General features: G+C 48.2%; 2 protein-coding genes across 5 annotated transcripts in view; one reads left to right on the top strand and one right to left on the bottom strand.

Moving 5' to 3' along the window:
• Window positions 1-6405: 6405 nt before the first annotated feature.
• On the bottom strand, window positions 6406-9617 carry PIGC (phosphatidylinositol glycan anchor biosynthesis class C). 4 transcript variants are annotated; one of them, XM_035010796.1, is made up of 2 exons: window positions 9598-9617; window positions 6406-7797 (listed from the first exon to the last, which is right to left on the bottom strand). In XM_035010796.1, the coding sequence occupies exon 2, from the start codon at window positions 7587-7589 to the stop codon at window positions 6696-6698; it is 894 nt and encodes a 297-aa protein (XP_034866687.1). In that variant the 5' UTR covers window positions 7590-7797; window positions 9598-9617; the 3' UTR covers window positions 6406-6695. The 4 variants fall into 4 exon arrangements, with proteins under 4 accessions (XP_034866687.1, XP_034866684.1, XP_034866685.1 ...); XM_035010793.1 differs by lacking the exon at window positions 9598-9617 and adding an exon at window positions 9189-9287; XM_035010794.1 differs by lacking the exon at window positions 9598-9617 and adding an exon at window positions 9118-9205.
• The window catches only part of CUNH1orf105 (chromosome unknown C1orf105 homolog), a 25579-nt gene continuing 16147 nt past the window's right edge, over window positions 9138-18569 (top strand). Inside the window, exons 1-4 of the mRNA XM_035010946.1 lie at window positions 9138-9565; window positions 9758-9803; window positions 10263-10348; window positions 13556-13646. Of these exons, the coding sequence (XP_034866837.1) occupies window positions 9138-9565; window positions 9758-9803; window positions 10263-10348; window positions 13556-13646 (651 nt within the window). The remainder of the gene's footprint in view (window positions 9566-9757; window positions 9804-10262; window positions 10349-13555; window positions 13647-18569) is intronic.

Below are 18569 nucleotides of genomic sequence, written 5' to 3'. Positions count from 1 at the left end.
CCGCTTCTTATTTTCTTGGCCTTCACTTCTCCAGTGATGCTGCCCCCAACTCTACCTCAGCTACTCACTCCCAGATTGATAGCCTTGTCTTTATTCTCTGCTCTTCACTTCCTGAGCTTCTAACTGCTTGGACTCCAATTCATTGATCTTCTCCCTGCCTTCACCCCCATTACGGTTCACTCTCCTTCTTACCCAACTAAATGCCATGGCCGATCACTATAATCATGCCCATGCATGTGTACTCTTCTCCCTTGTCCTTCTCTCGATTTGATAAAACCACCACCCTGAGGATATTCAACTCTCCACCTCCTCTGCTTTGCACCCATGTACGTGGACGTGGTCTGGAAAACACACACACACACACACACACAACCAAACCAATTAGTTTCGCTTTAAAGTCATGATCACCACGTTCAAGTGAGCCTTTAATCCTGCTGCGCAATTACACTAACCATCCCTAGTTCCTTCACTGCCCCAACTTCCTAACCTATCTCCTACCTTCTCTCTCTTCACTCCCCCAACACTTCCTCCCTTATCCTCACTCCCAGCTGATTCTTTGCCTCCTACTTCCCCAGGAAAATTGAAGCAATCAGAAAAGAACTTCCAAAAATCCCATCACCTCATCTACCCAGTTACCATCTACCCTCTCACCAGAGCATTTCTATGTATCTGCCTTCCACTTGTTGCCATAGGTAACGGTCCTGTCCTCTGGCCAAAGCCAGGCTCCCCACTCGTGCAGTAGACCCCCTCTCCTCTCAAATGCTCAAGAATATTCTCACTGTCCTCACATCAACTACTGCTTTCTATTGTTCCATTGCCATCAGCATACAAACCTGGTATCATTTCTCCCATCTTAAAAAACAAGTTTCTTGTCCTCACCTCCCCTTTCAGGTTCTGTCCTGTTTCCTGGTCCCCCTTTGAAGCAAAACTTCTAGAAAGTTGCCTGTACTTGCTGCTCCAATTCCCCTTCTCTTTTCTCTCTTAAACCCACCCCAAATAGGTTCTTATTCCCCTCCCCCACCCCACCAAAAACTGCTCTTTTCAGCACCACCGATGACTCCCTCCTTGCTAAATCCAATGCTAAATTCTGTCCTTATGTTACCTGATATACCAGATTTTCGTCTGATCACAGTTGATCACCTCCTCTCCCTCGAGTCATCTGCACTTGGTTCCCAGGACTCCCAACTTCCAAATCGATTTGCTTATTCTTCTCTCCAACCTTTTAATTTGGAGTTCTTGGTCCTCTTCTCGGTTCATATCAACTTCCTTGATGATCTCTCTCCTTGATGATCTCTTCCTTGATGACAGTCTTATAGCATTTAGACACCAACAATTCCCAAATGTATATTTCCATCCCATACATTGCTCCTAAAATCCAAACTCATCGAACTCCCTACTCAACATTTCAGCCCTTATGTCTACATTTCATATCCTACATGCCTCAAACAGATTTTCTTCCCCCAAATCTCCACCCATATTCCCTTGGCCCCCAGCTCAATTGATCACATCTCTTTCTCTTTCAGTTTGCTGGGGCCAAAACCCTTAAGAGTCATTTACGCTTCTTCTCTGTTTTCATACCCCACATCTAATATGTCAAGAAGCCCTTGACTCAACTTTCAAATTATATCCAGAATGTGACTTGTTTTTGCCACTTCTGCTATCACTCTGTTCTGAGCACCATCAACCTTTGCTTGGATGACTACAAGCACTTCCTAATGCTTCTTGCTGCTCTGGTCTTGCCCCACAGCAACCAGAATGTGCCTTCCAAAATGTATGCCAAATCACATCCCTTTTTTTCTCCAAGCCCCTCCAATGGCTCCCATCTCTGAGCAAAAGCCAGAGTCCTTTTACTAGCCTGTAGTGTCACACGTGATCTAGAACCCCACATTACCTCTTTGGCCTCGTCCTTTGTCCCCTTTGGTCACTCCACATCAGCCCCTCCTTGCTCTCCCCCAAATATGCCAGGCAGCCTGGGGTCTTCTGCCAGCACGTTTACAGCAGCTCTTCCCTCTGCCTGGAATGTTCGTCCCTTGGGAATCTGAATTATTCGCTCACTTCTTCAAGTCTTTGGTCAAATGTTACTTTTTCCATGAAACCTACCCTGACCCCCTATTTAATACCATTGATACTTTTTCCCATAGCATTATCTTCTACTTATGTTTATTGTCTGTCTCCTCCTGCTAGAAGGTGGGCGCTACTAGATCGAGGACCTTTGTCCACTTTGTTCCTAGATGTACTTCAAGCACATAGAACAGTATTTGTCATACAATTAGTGCTCAGTGAATATCTGCTGAATGAATACATTCCTGAGGCCAAACATCATAAAATGTGAATGGCAGAAAGTGTCAGCCTGGGTGGACAATAAATATTTTGCTAGATGTTGGGGGTAGGAATAAGGGATAAAGGGGATAGTGAGGGATTTGAGAAAGCATTCAAAGCAACTGCCTACCAGTTAGCCTTTGGCCCTAGATGCAATTCAGCTTTCAGAAAATCAAAGTATCAGCCCAAACTGGCAACACAGCCTTGGGCAAGTTCCTGGCTCACTACGAGTCTCAGTCACCTCAGCTGTAAAATGAAAATAATACCTGTATTACAGGATTGTTCTGACAAGTAAATAAGGTAATGCATATAAAGTGCCTAACAGTGCCTGGTACACACGGGGTGCTTGAAAATGTAGCAATTATAATTTATCAAATCCCAATGTGCTCTTTATTTCCTGAATTTATGGGGACCTCCAACGATGTAGTTATTTCTCAAACTGCAATTCATCAAGAATTCCAAGACGTTGAATTTCATTACAAAAAGGAGTATCAGTAACTTCCACAGGATGGCACTGTGTCCCAGCCCTGTTTTCCCTGCATCCAGGGAGTTTGGAATATTGTAAAATTGTGCGACTGATGCCCTCTGCTGGCTTTTCTTTGTCTTGACCTTGAGCCTTTGGCTTTTGTAGAGTGGCTCCAGGCTTCCTTGAATACGCTCAGCATGGATTCTTTTTTTTTTTTTTTTAAGATTTTATTTATTTATTTGAGACAGAGAGAATGAGATACAGAGAGCATGAGAGGGAGGAGGGTCAGAGGGAGAAGCAGACTCCCTGCCGAGCAGGGAGCCCGATGCGGGACTCGATCCAGGGACTCCAGGATCATGACCTGAGCCGAAGGCAGTCGCTTAACCAACTGAGCCACCCAGGCGCCCTCAGCATGGATTCTTAAATCCACAATTGAAGCCAGCTGCTCAAAGGCTCACTCAAAAGTTTATGCCATGGTAAAGAGGCATAACACTGACACCAAGTTGGTCGCCGCACAGACCCAACGCGCTGCTATCCAGGGCCTGCATCCCTGTGTCAGTAGCAACAGGCAGCGTGCCGTGCCCTAAGGGAGCCTCATCATCCCTCAGGGAGTACCGCGTACGAGCTTGGGATTTCTTCACATTTTCTTACAAAGTGTTTATGGCTTATTTGTATTTTTTCCCAAACCTTTTTGGAATCCATTTATGTTCTTGGTCTGGGGAACTTCTTGGAGTTACAGGCAGAAAGTGTATAAAATTATATTTTCATTTGTCTGAAACTTGTCCGGCTCCAATTTCCAAGGGTGTCCTCTCCCACTCATGACTTGGTAAACAAATCAACATTCACTTTGGCCCTTTTCAGTGTTATAGGTGATGACTCTGTATCTCTGTTGAGCCTTCCTTCCAGGGCGTGGTGTTCAATTCTCTAATCTGTTTTCATAGGGCATTCTTTCCCTTTGGTTATCATTTAGATTTTTTAATTCTCCTTCTGTGATCCATCTCTAATTCCACCATAGCCTGGTTATGAGGCAACCAATCCTATACAAAGAATTCCAAGTACAACAGCACTAGATTCTGTTTAGATTTCAATACCCTTCTAGAATATGCCCAGAATTTGGAGCCAATGTCCTCCAGATGCTACATTTGGAACACCTTAGCCTGAGTGTACCATCTCAGGCACCTCAAACTTAATGGGTCCCATTCTTATTTTCATATCTACTTCACCTCCAAACCCGTTCTCACTTCTGTTTTTTCATGGAATAGTGACTGGAACACAAATCCGCTCAAGACAGAGGCCCCAGTCATCCTCCAGTCCCTTCCATTTCTCAACACGAGTCTCCCAAGATCTCGGAGAATCTCTCTAATCAGACCCCTCATCCCCACGCCCACTGTTGTCCCCACCCTTCGTCCAGAGCTCACTCTTCACTATTGAGCCACAGAGCTCCCCAGCCTTGGCCTCTCTAGCTCAGCCTGAAAACTGAGCTAGATCATATTTGTGCATAACATTGTGTTTGGTGGGAATCTTATATCCCTTTTCTAAACCTTAGTTTGTGTTGACTATAGGTTAGGATAATTCAAAGGATTCAGCACTTTCAGACCTCAAGCCCTCTCCCCACGGCTTGTCTATTCTGTGCTTCTGTCCCCTGCCAGGATGAATCTGTTCCCTGTGCGCTTTGAACGTACTGTTCACTCCAGTTGGAATATCCTTTTTGCCACCTTTCTACCTGAATTGAGTCGGCTGCCCCACCCTATCCCCTCACATCCAACCCTCAACTCCCCATCCGCCCGGCCACCTCCACACTGAACTACAACCATCAACCTGAAGAGGATCAGGCCGTGGGGGGCTCCGCATACTACATACAGTGTGATGGAGAACGGTTGAAAATGACAGCACAGGCCCATTAATTCATCCCATTGAAACTACTCTTGAAAGTGGATCAAATTTGCAGAACTTTCTGCTCATCGACATGGATGCAGTTGCTACGTGAGTTCCGTAAAGTTGATAATCAGAAACCCATTCAAATAAGGCAAATGTATTAGGATAGAAAGAAATAAAGCACAATTTTATACGGTCCTTTCCTACCTTCAGCCATTGACACCTGGCCCTATTCCTGATGTGAACCATGTAGCAGCTAGGCGCCAGTTCTGGCTGCTCTCGAGGCACGGGAAGACCACAGCTAGCACAGGCAGCGGACGGGCGCTTTGAGCTCAAGTCAGTTTCCAAGGGGTCTCTTCCCTTGAGCCAGTGTCCTTGGGGCTGCGAAAAAAATCCAACGTGCCTTAGGGAAAACCACCCATTCTAACCAAACACTATACTCATCAGTCCAAATTCAAATCAGAAAAAGAAGGATGTGATGTAACAGTACTGAGGACACTAGTTCAAGACACTGAGAAATCTATGTTTGGAGAAAAAACAGCAGAACTCCTTTGAAAGACGACTACCTCTGATGAAATTTCTGACTTGAGGCTAGTCTCTAGTGAGATGGTTCAGGGACTTGCCCCAAATGAGTTATTTCATGAGATACCAACTACTCTGGGAGGCACCAGATGCATTTTGTACTTTGTCCTCTTCCAGTCTCCCTACAGATAAACTTTGTGACAGTAACCGCGGACACGAATGTAGTGCTACGTGTCTAGGGTTCTTCGGAGCTTTCTGCACAGATCTCAGTTATCACAACTCCCGTGGTAATACTTCCATTCCCACTTTACAGATGAAAAACAGGACACCGAGCAGTTGCATAATCAGCCCATTATCTAATCATTTACTCCCTGCTTAGATAAGCTGGATTGCTCCCAATGACCCGCAGTATAAAGCCCAAATTCCTGTCACTCAAACCTCCCATTCCAACTTTTCCTCCAATCCCCATAACCCTGAACCCCCATGAAACACTTCCTCACCTCTGCTCGCCCGAACAACAGATGTGGCACAACGGCGGGCTCGGTGCATCCAAGTGTGGTTTCTGTCCAGATTTAAATGTGACAGAATTTACCAGTCACATTTCACAGGAAAAATCACATTTGCAGTACTGAGATTTCATTTTGGATTTTACTCAGAACTTTCTCCAGATCTGCAGCCAGGCCTACGTTCCGCCTAGAAACCCTCAGCTAAGCAGTGGCTGCCCTCGCTGGCCAGGGTGCGCTCCATCCAGCTTTCAGCTGCCATTCGTCACACAAAATCTGCTGGCTTCACTTGTTCGTATTACTGACCTGGTTCCTAAAGGCCTTTGCCACCTTGCCCTAAAACCACCTTTTACCTAAATCCCGCCTAACCTCCAAGACCAAGCTCAAATGCCACCTCCTCTAGCAAATAGTTCCTAACTACTTCAGCCTCTCTGAATGCCCTGGCATTCTGATTATGTATCACGAACATCACACTCTCCCTTGTAGTGTGTCCATGCTTCACTGAGAACGAAGGAGAAACTCGGGAGTCAAGGTGAAGTGACCGATTCTGTGATCTTAGACAATGAGAGAGCACAGCATCCAGGATTCTCCCATTTGAGCTCTAGATAAATAAAGGTAGAGCGAAGTGACTTTACACATAATCACACATATTTTCATTCTCTCTTCACTCTTCACGTCCCTTCTGTCAGCCTTCTGCTTACAGAAAACTCGTGAGACAACTTAATGGATGTGTTATTTTTTTTAATAAACAGAAACCACATCACTTTGTTACAGTGGATGACAGGCAAGAATTCAAGTGGGCCCCAGGAAGCTTTTTCATCCACAAAGTAACAGAAAGGGCAAGCACCTTCACCACCCACGCCTTTGGTTAGTTTTTTCTTTTGATCTCTGTTACCCGACCCACATTGGTACGTTGCTTCCAGAATGGGATTCTTGTAAGATTCAAATCTTATACTAGTTAGGAGTATAGTCTATCAGCTTGCCTTAATAACAGAATGGAAGTCTCTAACTTAGCTGAGAAACCTGGACAAGTCTTCTTTGATTTCGGCCTCATCCCAAGGCCCATGAATGTTTTCTTTAAAAAGCTGCAGGCGAATGAGGTAGAAAGGGCAGAGACAAGAGATGGAAACCAGCAGAAGGGCAAAAAGAACGGCTCCCACAGCACTGATGGACAGCAGGCCTCCCAAGGCTGAAAATGCAAAAAGCAGCGTGACTCCCACGTAGCTGCGGGGAGTACATGCCTTCAGTTTCTTCTGTAACATAGGCCACAGGGCAAAAATCTGGATGGCAAACGTCACCATGATGAAGGCATGCAGGGACCGGGGCAGGCGTGACGCGAGGCAGACAGAAGCAAAGATGGCCATGTTCAAGGACAGCGTGCTGGATACAATGGCGGCATTGGCGCCATAGTCAAAGAAAATGAGGTGGCCTAAGAGCATAAAGACCGACATGGCATAGATGGTATCGGTGCTGACAGACTCCGTCAAGGTCTTCAGCACTGGCGAAAAACCGTATGTAAAAGTAATGAAAACGAGGGCGCTCTTCAGGTCAGCCCACCGGGTCCTCCCACTCTTCTTCCGTCCTTCACCTCCGTCAATGAGATCGAACAAAACATAACCAATCAGTGAAGAAGCCAGGCCAGTCCCAAAAAGCCACTGGGGGGCCAGAAGACCCTCGTCCATATACCACCAGATAACGACAAAAACACAGACACTGCACAGCTGCTGTACCACCACGCTGGACTCAAATACCACAGCCCAGTACTGGTATTTCCGGGCGTAGATATTTTTCCGGAGCTCTTCCAGGAAACGCCGGTCCACATAGTTATCAGGAAAGGGCTGTCGTTCATACAAGACCTTCTGCCACTTGGCCTCCTTCGTGTCAGTTCCAGGTTGGGCACACATGATCCTCTCCCTCAAACGCAGGCCGGTTCAACCTCCCTCGCACAAGTCCATGTGGTTCTCATTCTTTATAAAGTTTTGAAATAAGATCTCTCTAGAAATTCCGTGCTGTGTTGTGGTTGGTATTGTTCCGAGTTTCAAAGGCAGCAACCCAGGCCAGGCCTGCAGTAGATGAGTTTGCTCTCTGAGGCAGGACAATACAGCCAAGTTCCTAGAAAAAGAGAAGACTATGAACATATGAAAGCTGTGAAAGGTCAACGGAAGGACCGAGTTAAAATCAAACCAACTCAGTTTATTAAAAGTTGGAGCAAAAGGCGCCTGGGTGGCTCAATCGTTAAGCGTCTGCCTTCGGCTCAGGTCATGATCCCGGCGTCCCGGGATCGAGCACCGCATCAGGCTCCCTGCTCCGCGGGAAGCCTGCTTCTCCCTCTCCCACTCCCCCTGCTGTGTTCCCTCTCTCGCTGTGTCTCTCTCTGTCAAATAAATAAGTAAAATCTTTAAAAAAAAAAAGTTGGAGCAAAATATATGTGGTGGCCATTTTATAATTAGGGACATTAACATTTCATTTCAGACTTTAAGTTATAATCCCACGGATAATAAAAGACATCTGTTAGCTATTACTGAGTACCTACTATGTGCTGAGTGCACAGCTTCTTTCATTTAATCCCCACCTCTCAAGTTAACATTAGCTCCACTTTAATTAGTAAAAAAACAAAAACAAAAACAAAAAAACCTGAGATTCAAATTGCTTAGGTAACTTTAGCCCAAATTAACAGTGGTAAACAATGGCGCCAAATTCAAACCAAAGTCTGACCCCAAAGCCTGGGCCTCACATCATGTCTACCTCTAAACCAGTTAACTCAGGGGTTCACATATCCCTGAGGTCTGTGGATGGGCTTCAGAGCATCCAAAAACCCTCCCTGTCACTGTATCCTTGTAGCTGCAATTAGTGCATATTTCTAGGGATAGCATCCAGAGCCTTTATTTATTGAGATCTCAAAGGCATCTATTATTTTAAAAAAAGGTACCAGTCTAAAGACCACAGTAAACTGCACAATACAAAAAGGTATGAGCTCTACGGTTTACTCGGCCAAAACCAAAGACTCAGAAAAACTAAAGATTCTTAATCCGTTAACTGAGCTTAACATCATTTAAAGGGTTATCATTCTACTTCTACAGGGGAAACTCTCACGAGGTTTTCTCCTTTTTCACAATGGAAACTTAAAGAGTCAAAAATACCGGGGTCATCCAGCAAGACTGCGAAGAAAAGTCTTACTGCCCGACCTTACTTCTTCCATGGAGACCACGATAGCTTTTGCTGGACAAGCGAGACCCTCTGGGAGACCCCTCACTGCAGCAGGGGCCCCAACCCAGGGAGCTCCCGGCCGCCGCCCGGGCTGGAGGGTCCGCGGAGCCGAAAAGCGCAACGCCGCTCCGTGGGGTCTGGCAGGTGTCCCCGGGGGCGCCCTACTCACCCTCCCGGGCCTCCCCCGCCCGCCGCCGCCCCTCACCGCCCCTCACCGCCCCTCACCAGCCTTGGGCCTGCGGGAGATGGCCGAGGAGAAAGAGGCCCGGAAACACCGTCTCCCGCTCGGAACCCACCTGCCCGCAGTTCCTTGGGCTGCGCAGCCGGGGGAGGGCGGTCGCCCGCCTCCTTCCCCATCCGGGGCGCCGGGGTCGCGGCGGCGGCCGAGCACTTCCGGGTCCGCCCCCTCCTCCGCGGCAGGAGCGCCCTTCCCCCGCCGGCGGGACTGCGAGGTCGCTGCTGCCCCCTCCCGGCGGCTCGGAGGCCCTCGCGGCTCCTCTAGGGAGGGCGCGGGCTCAGAGCCTAGGAAAAAGCAAATGCCCCACAGAAAGACGGGATTTGGCATCCGAACGCCAGGGATAGAGGCTGGGCTGTTAAAGAGAGATTATAAAGCCTACTTTATTGAGCTTCTGTTATTAAGCCGGGCGCTCAACTGGGGACTTCCCCTGCATCCGTGAGTTCACTGCACACCAATTCAGGGAGTACCTGCAAATACTGTTTTAGGGGCTCCTGGTACCGCAGTGACTGGAACAGACAAAAATCCCTGCTCTCCTGGAGCCTTCTGTCTTGTACATTGACCTGTAAAGTGATGATATCTTCATAGAGGACAGAACTGAAGCTCAGAGAGGTTGTGAGCCGTCCAAAGCCACCAGCTGGAAAGTGGATCAACGGAGATAAACATCCAGTTGTCTGTAGGTTCAAAGTGTGGTTCTTTCCTCTTTGCTGCCTAGAAGGAATTGGGGTGGAGGGCCCTGTGACCGAAAACAGACTGAGACCGAACAGGAGGTTGCTAATATTCAGCTGACTTCATAGATGCATAAACAGATGGAAGTAATAAAGAAGCAAAGGGATAGATACAGTAGAACGCAAGGGAGAGTGGGCACAAAAGTCAGAAAACCTGAATCAACTTATTAGCTGTATGACTTGGCAAATCACAATGTCTGAGCTTCGATTTCTTCATCTGTTAAGTGGAGAGAACTCTATTTGCTCTTGGGTACTTTACGGGGGACTCAAAAGGCTCAGATCATAAAAATGTTTTGTAAAGTGCTGGCTTTTATATAGCTGCCATTAGCTTACTTTGGTCATTGTTTTGATGGCAGTTCTCAAATGCAATAAATTCTGCAAAATGATCTCTTTCCATTTTTCTCCAGGTTTCTGTTCCAACATTTGGCAAGATTCCTTGGCTTAGTGAGGCCAGCCTCATAAACAAGCCATTAGTGCTCAGCATCCCCAAAAGGTAACAGCTCAGCCACTGAGGGCAAAGGTTGCAAGAAAGACATCACAGAAGATGATTTCTGGGGGGAATTATCAGGGGCAAATCTGGTCAGTTGAGAAACCCAAGATGAATGTTCAAAAACCAGAAATGGCCCGGGTTTCTCAGACAAAAGTGGGCACTGAGTATAGGCTTGGCAGGGGGATGAGATCTCAATTAACCTCCCTCTCTACAATCACCACTCAACAATACAAAAGAATTTTGTCCCTGGATGCTGCCTATCCAATTTGAAACTTACTAATTTTAACCATCAAAAGTCTAGAACCATAAATTCCTGTCTTTAGAGAGTAGCGACTGCCCGTATGTCCCTTTGAGACAATCTCCTCCAATCTCACCAGTCCCGCTACTTCCAGACAAACTGCTATGGAACATGATTCTGTGTTTGAAAACTGGAGGTGTTTGTGTGTTAGTAGCATTTTAGTGCTGACACTTGAAATAACTGGGCTTCCTCATTCCTCCTCTACTTTTGGTCCCCGGCTGTGGTGATATAGCCTGCTCTGGGGAGGGGAAATGGAAAGAAGGGGGAATGTGAGGTAATGTGGGGGCAAATGGGAGAAATCAGAGGGGGAATAAGAGACACATACCCTCCTGCCCATAGATAAGTGAGTGTCCGTGAGGGACGCTCTCCCCAGGTCCCCTCTCCAGTAACATAGATGTTTGCTTTATCAGCTGCTCCTTTTAAAAGCCACATTCTCCGTAAACAGCTAGACAGATTTGTATATTTTCAGAGCACCTGTGAAGTGCTTGTTGCTCGTTTCTGCTATTTTTACTTAACTTTGTATCTAAACTCTAGCTCACGGTCTAGCTAATGTGAAATGGTTAGTGTTTGACGTCTAAGTAGAGTAACAGCTCGCTATCCCATCTTAGCCCTGTTCCCATTAGACCTGCCCCTGCAGCCGGGAGTAAAGTGTCACTGGGCATGGTGCTCTTGTTCCCTGACTGTACAGTTTTGGGGTCGGGGGTAGGGAGGGGGAACAGGATGGGGGCTTGAAGAAGGCAGACCCAGAATACAACTGGGCAGCCCCAGAACACAGCCAGGTCCTGGAGTATCAGAAAGGACAGACTATTGACAGTCAGAAGGGAAGGGGTAGTTTTCCCTCTCGCCAGCTAACCTTGAGCTAGTGGTAAGGAGAAATTACCTCGGTGGTCAGTGGAGCTCTACTCATTTCTAAACAGAGTATCTGGGCAGCAATCTCAACCGTTGTGAAGAGAAACCACACTTCTCTACCTCAAAAGACACTGGACACGCACCAAGGTGGTGCCTGGAGCTTGCAGGGAGACAACATAGGAATGCAAAGTCTTTTGAAAGGATGGTTTCTTTAAGTATCGACAATTCTTAATGACTAGAAACTCTTCATCTGGCTTAAACTCTGGGTTCCAAGCTCTTTGTTTTGGCAAAACCTTTTTCTCAGACCTCAGTAAGAAAGTTATAAATGTGCTTTAAGTATTACCTGGTTTGGGACAAGTAGTTCTAACACAGAACAGTCTAAAAAACAAAAAGAAACATTTAGTGAAATGTACTCAGAGCACCCCCAACTACAAGCCCCTGTACAAAGGTACAGGGCTAGATGAGCGGGGCCCACCTCCGAACACTGGGGCCTCCACAGACCTCCTTCCTTCAAAGAATACTGCCCTGCTACATGGAAGACACACTCATCATCAGTCTTAAAAGCCCGCAGGTCACACTGAGGCCCTGTTTGAGATTATTGAGTGCTGAAGCAGCTTGAGAGTGGCCTCTGGTCTCCTAGGTCAGCATTTGGGTGTCAAGTCCAAGGCAGGCTGTTCACAAATCAAAGATAAAGGCAGTGAAGGGGCTGGGTCAGACCCACTGCCCCTGTTCCACCAGGGCCCAAGGAAATGGTGAGGAGAAATGAAACTGTAAATGCCTCAGGAATACCAAACTCCTTTCACATGCCCGAGTTCTAAATGAACAATGAACAATGAAATCTTTCCTCATTAGAGAGGAGAGGTGCTCCTGGCGTGCCAAGTTTCCATTTCTGGAATGCCAGGGGCATGCGGAGTGTTGCACACATAAGCAGTTCGTGATGACCAGGCCCCCTGAATGCCTTGGCCCCTTCTATTGTAATAAAATGAACCACAACAGCTGTGAGGCAGGTCACACCCTGTGAGGAGAACTGATATTGTCCTGACTAGAAAGAAAGAATGTTCCAGAGTGGCTGGAGGAAGAATATGTTCCATGGGAAGAAATGAGTGGATTCAGTGTCCAAGGACACAGACTCCCAAGAAAGCAGACCAGGCATGAAAAAAACCTGCACTTATTAAATATGAATAACTTCTACACAGGTCTTTTCAAGGAGATCTGGTTGCATTTCACCCATTACACATTTATGAACAACTTTTTTCCTGCCTTAATTTGTACAGTGTCTCCCAACAATTCACAACTGGCATTGGTTAGTTCAAAACAAAAGGACAGAGAAGCCAGAATCACTTAAGAGGGCAAAGCCATCCTTTGGAAGCTGCCAAATGGTCTGTGCCCTTCAGGACTGGGGTGGGAAACAACTCTTCGGAGTGTCCCCTGGTTATCTCTCTTGGAAAGGAAAAAATTTTTCTCTGCCCTTCAGGTTTCTTCTGGCTGGTCTAAGAAACAAATTGACATGAGACACATTACTAAGAGAAAATCAAATTTAATTTTGTACATACAAGAACCCACATGAGATTCCAAAGACAGTCATGCCAAATGTCACATCTATGTCATCCTGAACTAAGTAAGGAGAAGGGGGCAGGGGTTGGCGACTTCAAAGGGAAGGAAAACAATTCACAGGAAGAATGGAAAGAGTTAATGTTTGGTAAACAAATGTTTGCTGGGCCATCCAGAAACAATGGGACACAGAGATGAATTTCAACAGACTTTGCGTAAGTTCCTCCCAGTCTACCTTACCTAGTTGATATTGTATTACATATAATCTATGGGATAGCTCTCCTCCTGGAGCAGGTCCTCTGTCTAAATTCTTTTAGGCAGTTAAGGGGAAGGTCAAAGTTTCTTCCTGAGTCTTTTGGGCCTTGGTTGTTTTCAGCTCAAAATAATCTGCAGGCCAGAGTGGTACATCTTGGGCCTGTTCATTTTGACCCCTACATCTCTGAAACAACCAAGGGCTTGGCTCTTCAAACCAGAGACTGTGGTTCTAACTTGCTTTGCTTTGATTACTTCAGATATCCTCATGCCTCTGCCACTTTTCTGATTTCATCCAAGAAGGATAGGAATTTGCCTATTTTGTTTCAAGTTCCAGATGTCTTATCTAAGGTACACAATTTTATTTTTTAATTGAAAAGAAACCCATAGTGGTTCCAGGATGACACTGAATGTAAATGTAACCGTGTTTCCTATCTCTTAGCAGAGCTGTGGGCCTGGAACATCATCATTGTTCCATAGATAGTTGTTGAATGAAAAGAATGAGCATCGCAGGCTCACCCAAGCTCACGTGCACTAGCACTAAGAATAAAGGTTACAATCATCAAAAAGTGAAAACAAACAAACACAGTCCTCTTGAGAAACAGGCCCTGAGGCCTTCAGAGACAGCTGCTCAGCCTGTGTCCTGAGCCAGTCCTAGCTTCTGGAGCCTCTGACCCTGTCCCATCACCAACCCTGGATCCCTTATGTCTCCCACGTACAAGATCCTACACCTGTGGAATTTCCTATTGTCCTCCTATCCCCTCCACCTCCCAGAAATCCACCGTGACTGGTTCCTGGGTGACACTCCTTACACCGCAGCGCCCAGAGGGTTCCCGATCTTAGAGGTGCCGGGAAGTCAGCAGTGCGGGAGACAGAGGGAGGGAACTCCCGGGCGGACGTGCAGTTCCTTAACTGAGAAGTACACAGGGCGGCTCCTGGTGGGCCTGGGCGGCGTTCCTAAACACTGTCACAGCGCCCCGCTCCCCGCTCGTGGGGACGCCCCATCGTGGGGACAGCTCCGCTTTGCGAGCCACCAGGGGGCCGGCCGTCGTGACAGGAGGTAGACCCCTGCTTAGGGAGGCCTTCCGTGGTTTAGCGTCGATAGGGAGAGGGGCGAGTCCGACGCACCTCCACGAACAGGTGCGCGGACCGCGCAGCTGCACAGCGGTCGGGCGAGGCGGTGGGCGGGACAGGAGGGGTGAGCAGGGAGCACCAGGGGACGGGTCCAGAGGAAGCGGCTCCCGCATGTGATCTGGAAGGTATTTCCACAGCGGAGGGAAGCAGCAGGGGAGCAAAGACGCGGAGCCTGAGCGTGCAGGAGGGCTTGAAAACAAGGGATCAGGCCGCAGCTGCGGGCTGACGGGGAACGGGACCGCGCGGGTGGGTGTGCCCAGCCCGAGCGCAGAGGGCCCCGGGGGCCGGGAGCAGCGGGGAGAGATGTTCCAGGTTTTCAGCGCAGGACAGTTAGGGACAGGGCTGTGCTTGAGTCACGGCACTAATCCCCCAACCCCCGGGACAGGCTTGTAGGTGCGAGTGCCCCCGTAACGTGCACCGAGGGGGCTGAGCCCGGACAGGATCCGCCGGGCAATTGCTGCAGAACCAGCTGGAAGCCTTCCGGTCACTGTCTCTTTGAGCTTCCGATTTAGACAGGCTCTCCCATGCCACCGAGCACCTCCTCATCCCAGGTGAGCTCTGAGTCTCAGTGCATCGTGCCTTCCGAGGCATTAAGACTCTAGGCCCCAGACCCGCTGGGCAGGAGGCGGCGGGAGAAGAAAGCATTTATTTAATAACGGCCAGGGCGAGTTCGAGAGGCCCATCTTCCGCAGGGCTTAGAGTTTCATGGCTGCAATACTCCGGGTGACCATTAGAGAGCAGCCAAGAGCAAGAGCTTCCCGGGACTTGGCCGGTAGGCTGAGCCAAGGAGGCCAGTCTCTGGGCAGGCCCAGGAATCCGCCCATCGTTACTCCTGCAAGGGAAGGAGAGCTCGGGGACCTCGCCCTCACCCTCAGCGCGCTGGGGCCTGATCCTCCACCTCTCTCTCCCCCTCTCTGCGCCTGTGTGTGAAAAACAGTTGCCCCTGCAGGTAGGAAAGGCAAGCAGGTGAAGAGAAGGCAAGAGTTTACCTTTGCCATCTTAGGGTGTTTGGCCGCGCCAGAGAATTAATTGATGTAAGACAGATTAACGGCAGAAGAGCATACACGTGTATTTAATGTAAGTTTTACGTGACACAGGAGCCCTCAAAAGGAAATGAAGACCCAGAGAAGTGGCAAGACCTGAATGTTTTTTATGCTAGGCTGAACAAAGAGAGGCAATGGTGGGAAAGTCCCTAAAATAGACGGGGTGGCTAAAGGAAGAGAAACATTATTTTAACAAGGTCTGGGTGTGCAGATTTGCACAGAGTTGGCTGTGACCACGAAGGCCTGCTCATGGACCTGGTGAGGTAAACACGGATTCAGCAGGCACCTGCTCCTTTCTGGAAAGAAACTGTGCTGTATCTGGTGGGAGTGCAGTGCACTGTGGACACCCTATCTCTTCCTTTATCCTCTAAATCAGGGACCCGCCAAAAGGCTGCCTCTGAGCACAGGTGCGAAGGTCCCGCCACCTGGCTCCCTTGCCCTTCCCAGTCACAGGTCAGAGGGCAGGACTTTGAGCACTCACATTCCAAGTGGCCTTCCTGCCCTGCCCAGGCGCCGTCCTGTGGTAGAGGCAGGTGTCTGGGTGTCTGCAGCACTGTTCACCCACGGACAGAGAGACAGAAAGGAAACTGAGGCTCGGAGACTGAAAGACGGGGAGAAGAAGACAAACAGCCACAAAGGCAGAAGCTGAGAGAGACACAGAGAGGTAGGTGGGGCACAGAATACAAAAAAAAAAAAAAAGGAAACGAGGAAAGGCAGAGCTGACAAAGAGGAAAAATAGAAAATGAACACAAAGAAATGGAGCCTCGACCCTGCGCCGTTTAGACATCTGCCCTGCGGAGCGGCTCCTTCGTCAGGAAGGACGTTCACTGGCCAGTGACAGGCATGGACTCCTCCAGATGTCGCGAAACAGCCCCGGGCACTACGAGGTGGCACAAGGGAGGCCCCGCGGTGACAGGCTTGCAGCTCCCCAGCAAGGCGGCGCCGACGGGGGCCACATGGGGCCTGCAGTTGGAGACGCTGGGACCCCTTGGCCTACTTGCCGGGTTGGGTGTCGCTGAGCAAGAGCTACTCAGGAACTAATGGAATCAAAAATGCTGCCGCATTCCCTCGGCTCCTGCCTGCACCGCTTCTCTCCTCTCTTTGATCTGGGTTTGTTGTTCCAGTCTCAGGAGTCAGAGTCTGGAGGAGAGCGGAACTTACCTCGCTCTCAGCAGACCTGTGACAAAGAGCTTTGCCTAAAGACGCTGCAGGGGCCCACACATGGCTGGGAAAAAACACAGGAGGGCAACCACCCATTGTCTCACCACCAAGAGCTTGTTTCCTTATTTCTCTCTCGCTGGCTCTGCTTTTGACAGCCCATGACCACCACAGAAACTACCCTGCCTACTCCCCAGTCCTTTTCCTCTATCTATTGACCAGACCCATGTAACTGCAGATACGATTTTAAAAGGGAGGTAATAATGACCACCACTGATCTGACGGTAATAAAACCCAAGTTTAATAAGTCTGGACGGTAAATGCATGGCTGTTGATAACACTTTGTGCAGGTTTGAAATGTTTCTGAGTCAACCATATGAGTATTTAAAAAAAAACTATATTCAGCTTTATTCTTTAATGGAGATGGCTGGTATTTTCAGATTGCAGGAAGATGTGTAATTTTCAGAGGGTTCTTTTTTGGAATATTGAAAATAGCTCTCTGATCACCACTTTTTTTTCTAAGGGATATAGGAATCATTATGCCCTCATATGGATCCTAAGAATCCACTTTCTCAATGAGGAAAGGTGATCTTCTTTTGACCCTTTATCCAAGGAAGTTTCTGGCTCACTGAAACAAAATGTATGTTTGGACAAATCTCTTAACCCTTCTGGGTCACAATTTGTTGTGTTCACTGAAAGGATTGAACTAGAGGTGACCCACGAGGTGTCTCTCACTGAAGGCAGGAGTGGAAAGGAGGAAAGGAACAGAGGTGTCAAAGGGCAGGGAGGATGGAGGCAAATTTGTCAGTGCTCCTCAGCATGCTCATGAGGGCTATTTTTAAAATCACCATCTGGTTCTTTTACATTTTCAGTTTTTGTTATGTGGAGAGGTATGTGTGTGTGTGTGTGTGAGACAGAGAGAGAGGTGGAGAGAGGGAGAAGGAGAGAAACATGTTTCTCTGTTTCTTTATCAAAGATTCAAGAAGGCCAAGGACTTGGGCCATGAGCCAGACCTTACGAACCTCAGCAGGTATTAACCTCAAGTATTAAGACGTCTCCCATCGTGACATGTGAAGAGCAGACTGGCTTCTGGCCCGGCTGAATTGTGCGTCGTACCTTGGCCGGCCTACAAAAGGTTGCTCTCACTTTCTCGTCACAGCTGCCATCTGCCATCCTGGGGACAGCTGCTTGGAAAATGAGAACCCCACTACCATGTCAGCATTGCTTTTCTTGGTGGCTCTGACTCTGCAGGTGATACCACCAGGGGCCTGTGCTCTGAAGCCCCAGCCAGTTCACTTGCCATCCCTGCTACTGCTGCTGAGCCGGCCTTGGGGAAACCAAGAGTGAGCAGCAAGTGCTGCAGGAGGGGAAGACCTTTGGTTCCAGGGCTGGGAAAGAAAGCAAGGCAGTGGGTGGGGGGACGCGGGGAAGCGGAGGTCTACAGAACATGGAATCCCAAATTGTTTGCTTCGATTTCCTTGTACACACATAAGTATATGTTACGTGTGATAGTTTAAAATGCTTACAATGGGGGCAGCTGGGTGGCTCAGTTGGTTAAGTGTCTGCCTTCGGCTCAGGTCACGATCCCGGGGTCCTGGGATTGAGCTGCACGTCGGGCTCCTTGGTCAGTGGGGAGTCTGCTTCTCCCTCTCCCTCTGCCCCTCCCCCTCAGCTCGAATGCCTACTGTGTGCCAGATTCTTGATGGGCTCTAGGGATGCAAAGATGTTTGAGATGTGTTTTTGCTTTTCAAGAACTCCCAGCCTGGTGGAGGAAATAAACACATTTAAAAAAGAAAGAAAGAGAGGAAAGGAGGGAGGGAGGGAGGGAGGGAGGAAGGAAGGGAAAGAAAGAAAGAAAGAAAGAAAGAAAGAAAGAAAGAAAGAAAGAAAAGAAAGAAAAAGAAAGAAAGAAAGAAAGAGAAAGAAAGAAAGAAAGAAA

This window comes from Mirounga leonina, unplaced genomic scaffold (genome assembly GCF_011800145.1).
Source record: "Mirounga leonina isolate KUSES-001 unplaced genomic scaffold, KU_Mleo_1.0 Mir_154, whole genome shotgun sequence".
NCBI classification, from domain to species: Eukaryota; Metazoa; Chordata; class Mammalia; order Carnivora; family Phocidae; genus Mirounga; species Mirounga leonina.
This window is presented reverse-complemented; position numbering and strand designations above follow the sequence as displayed.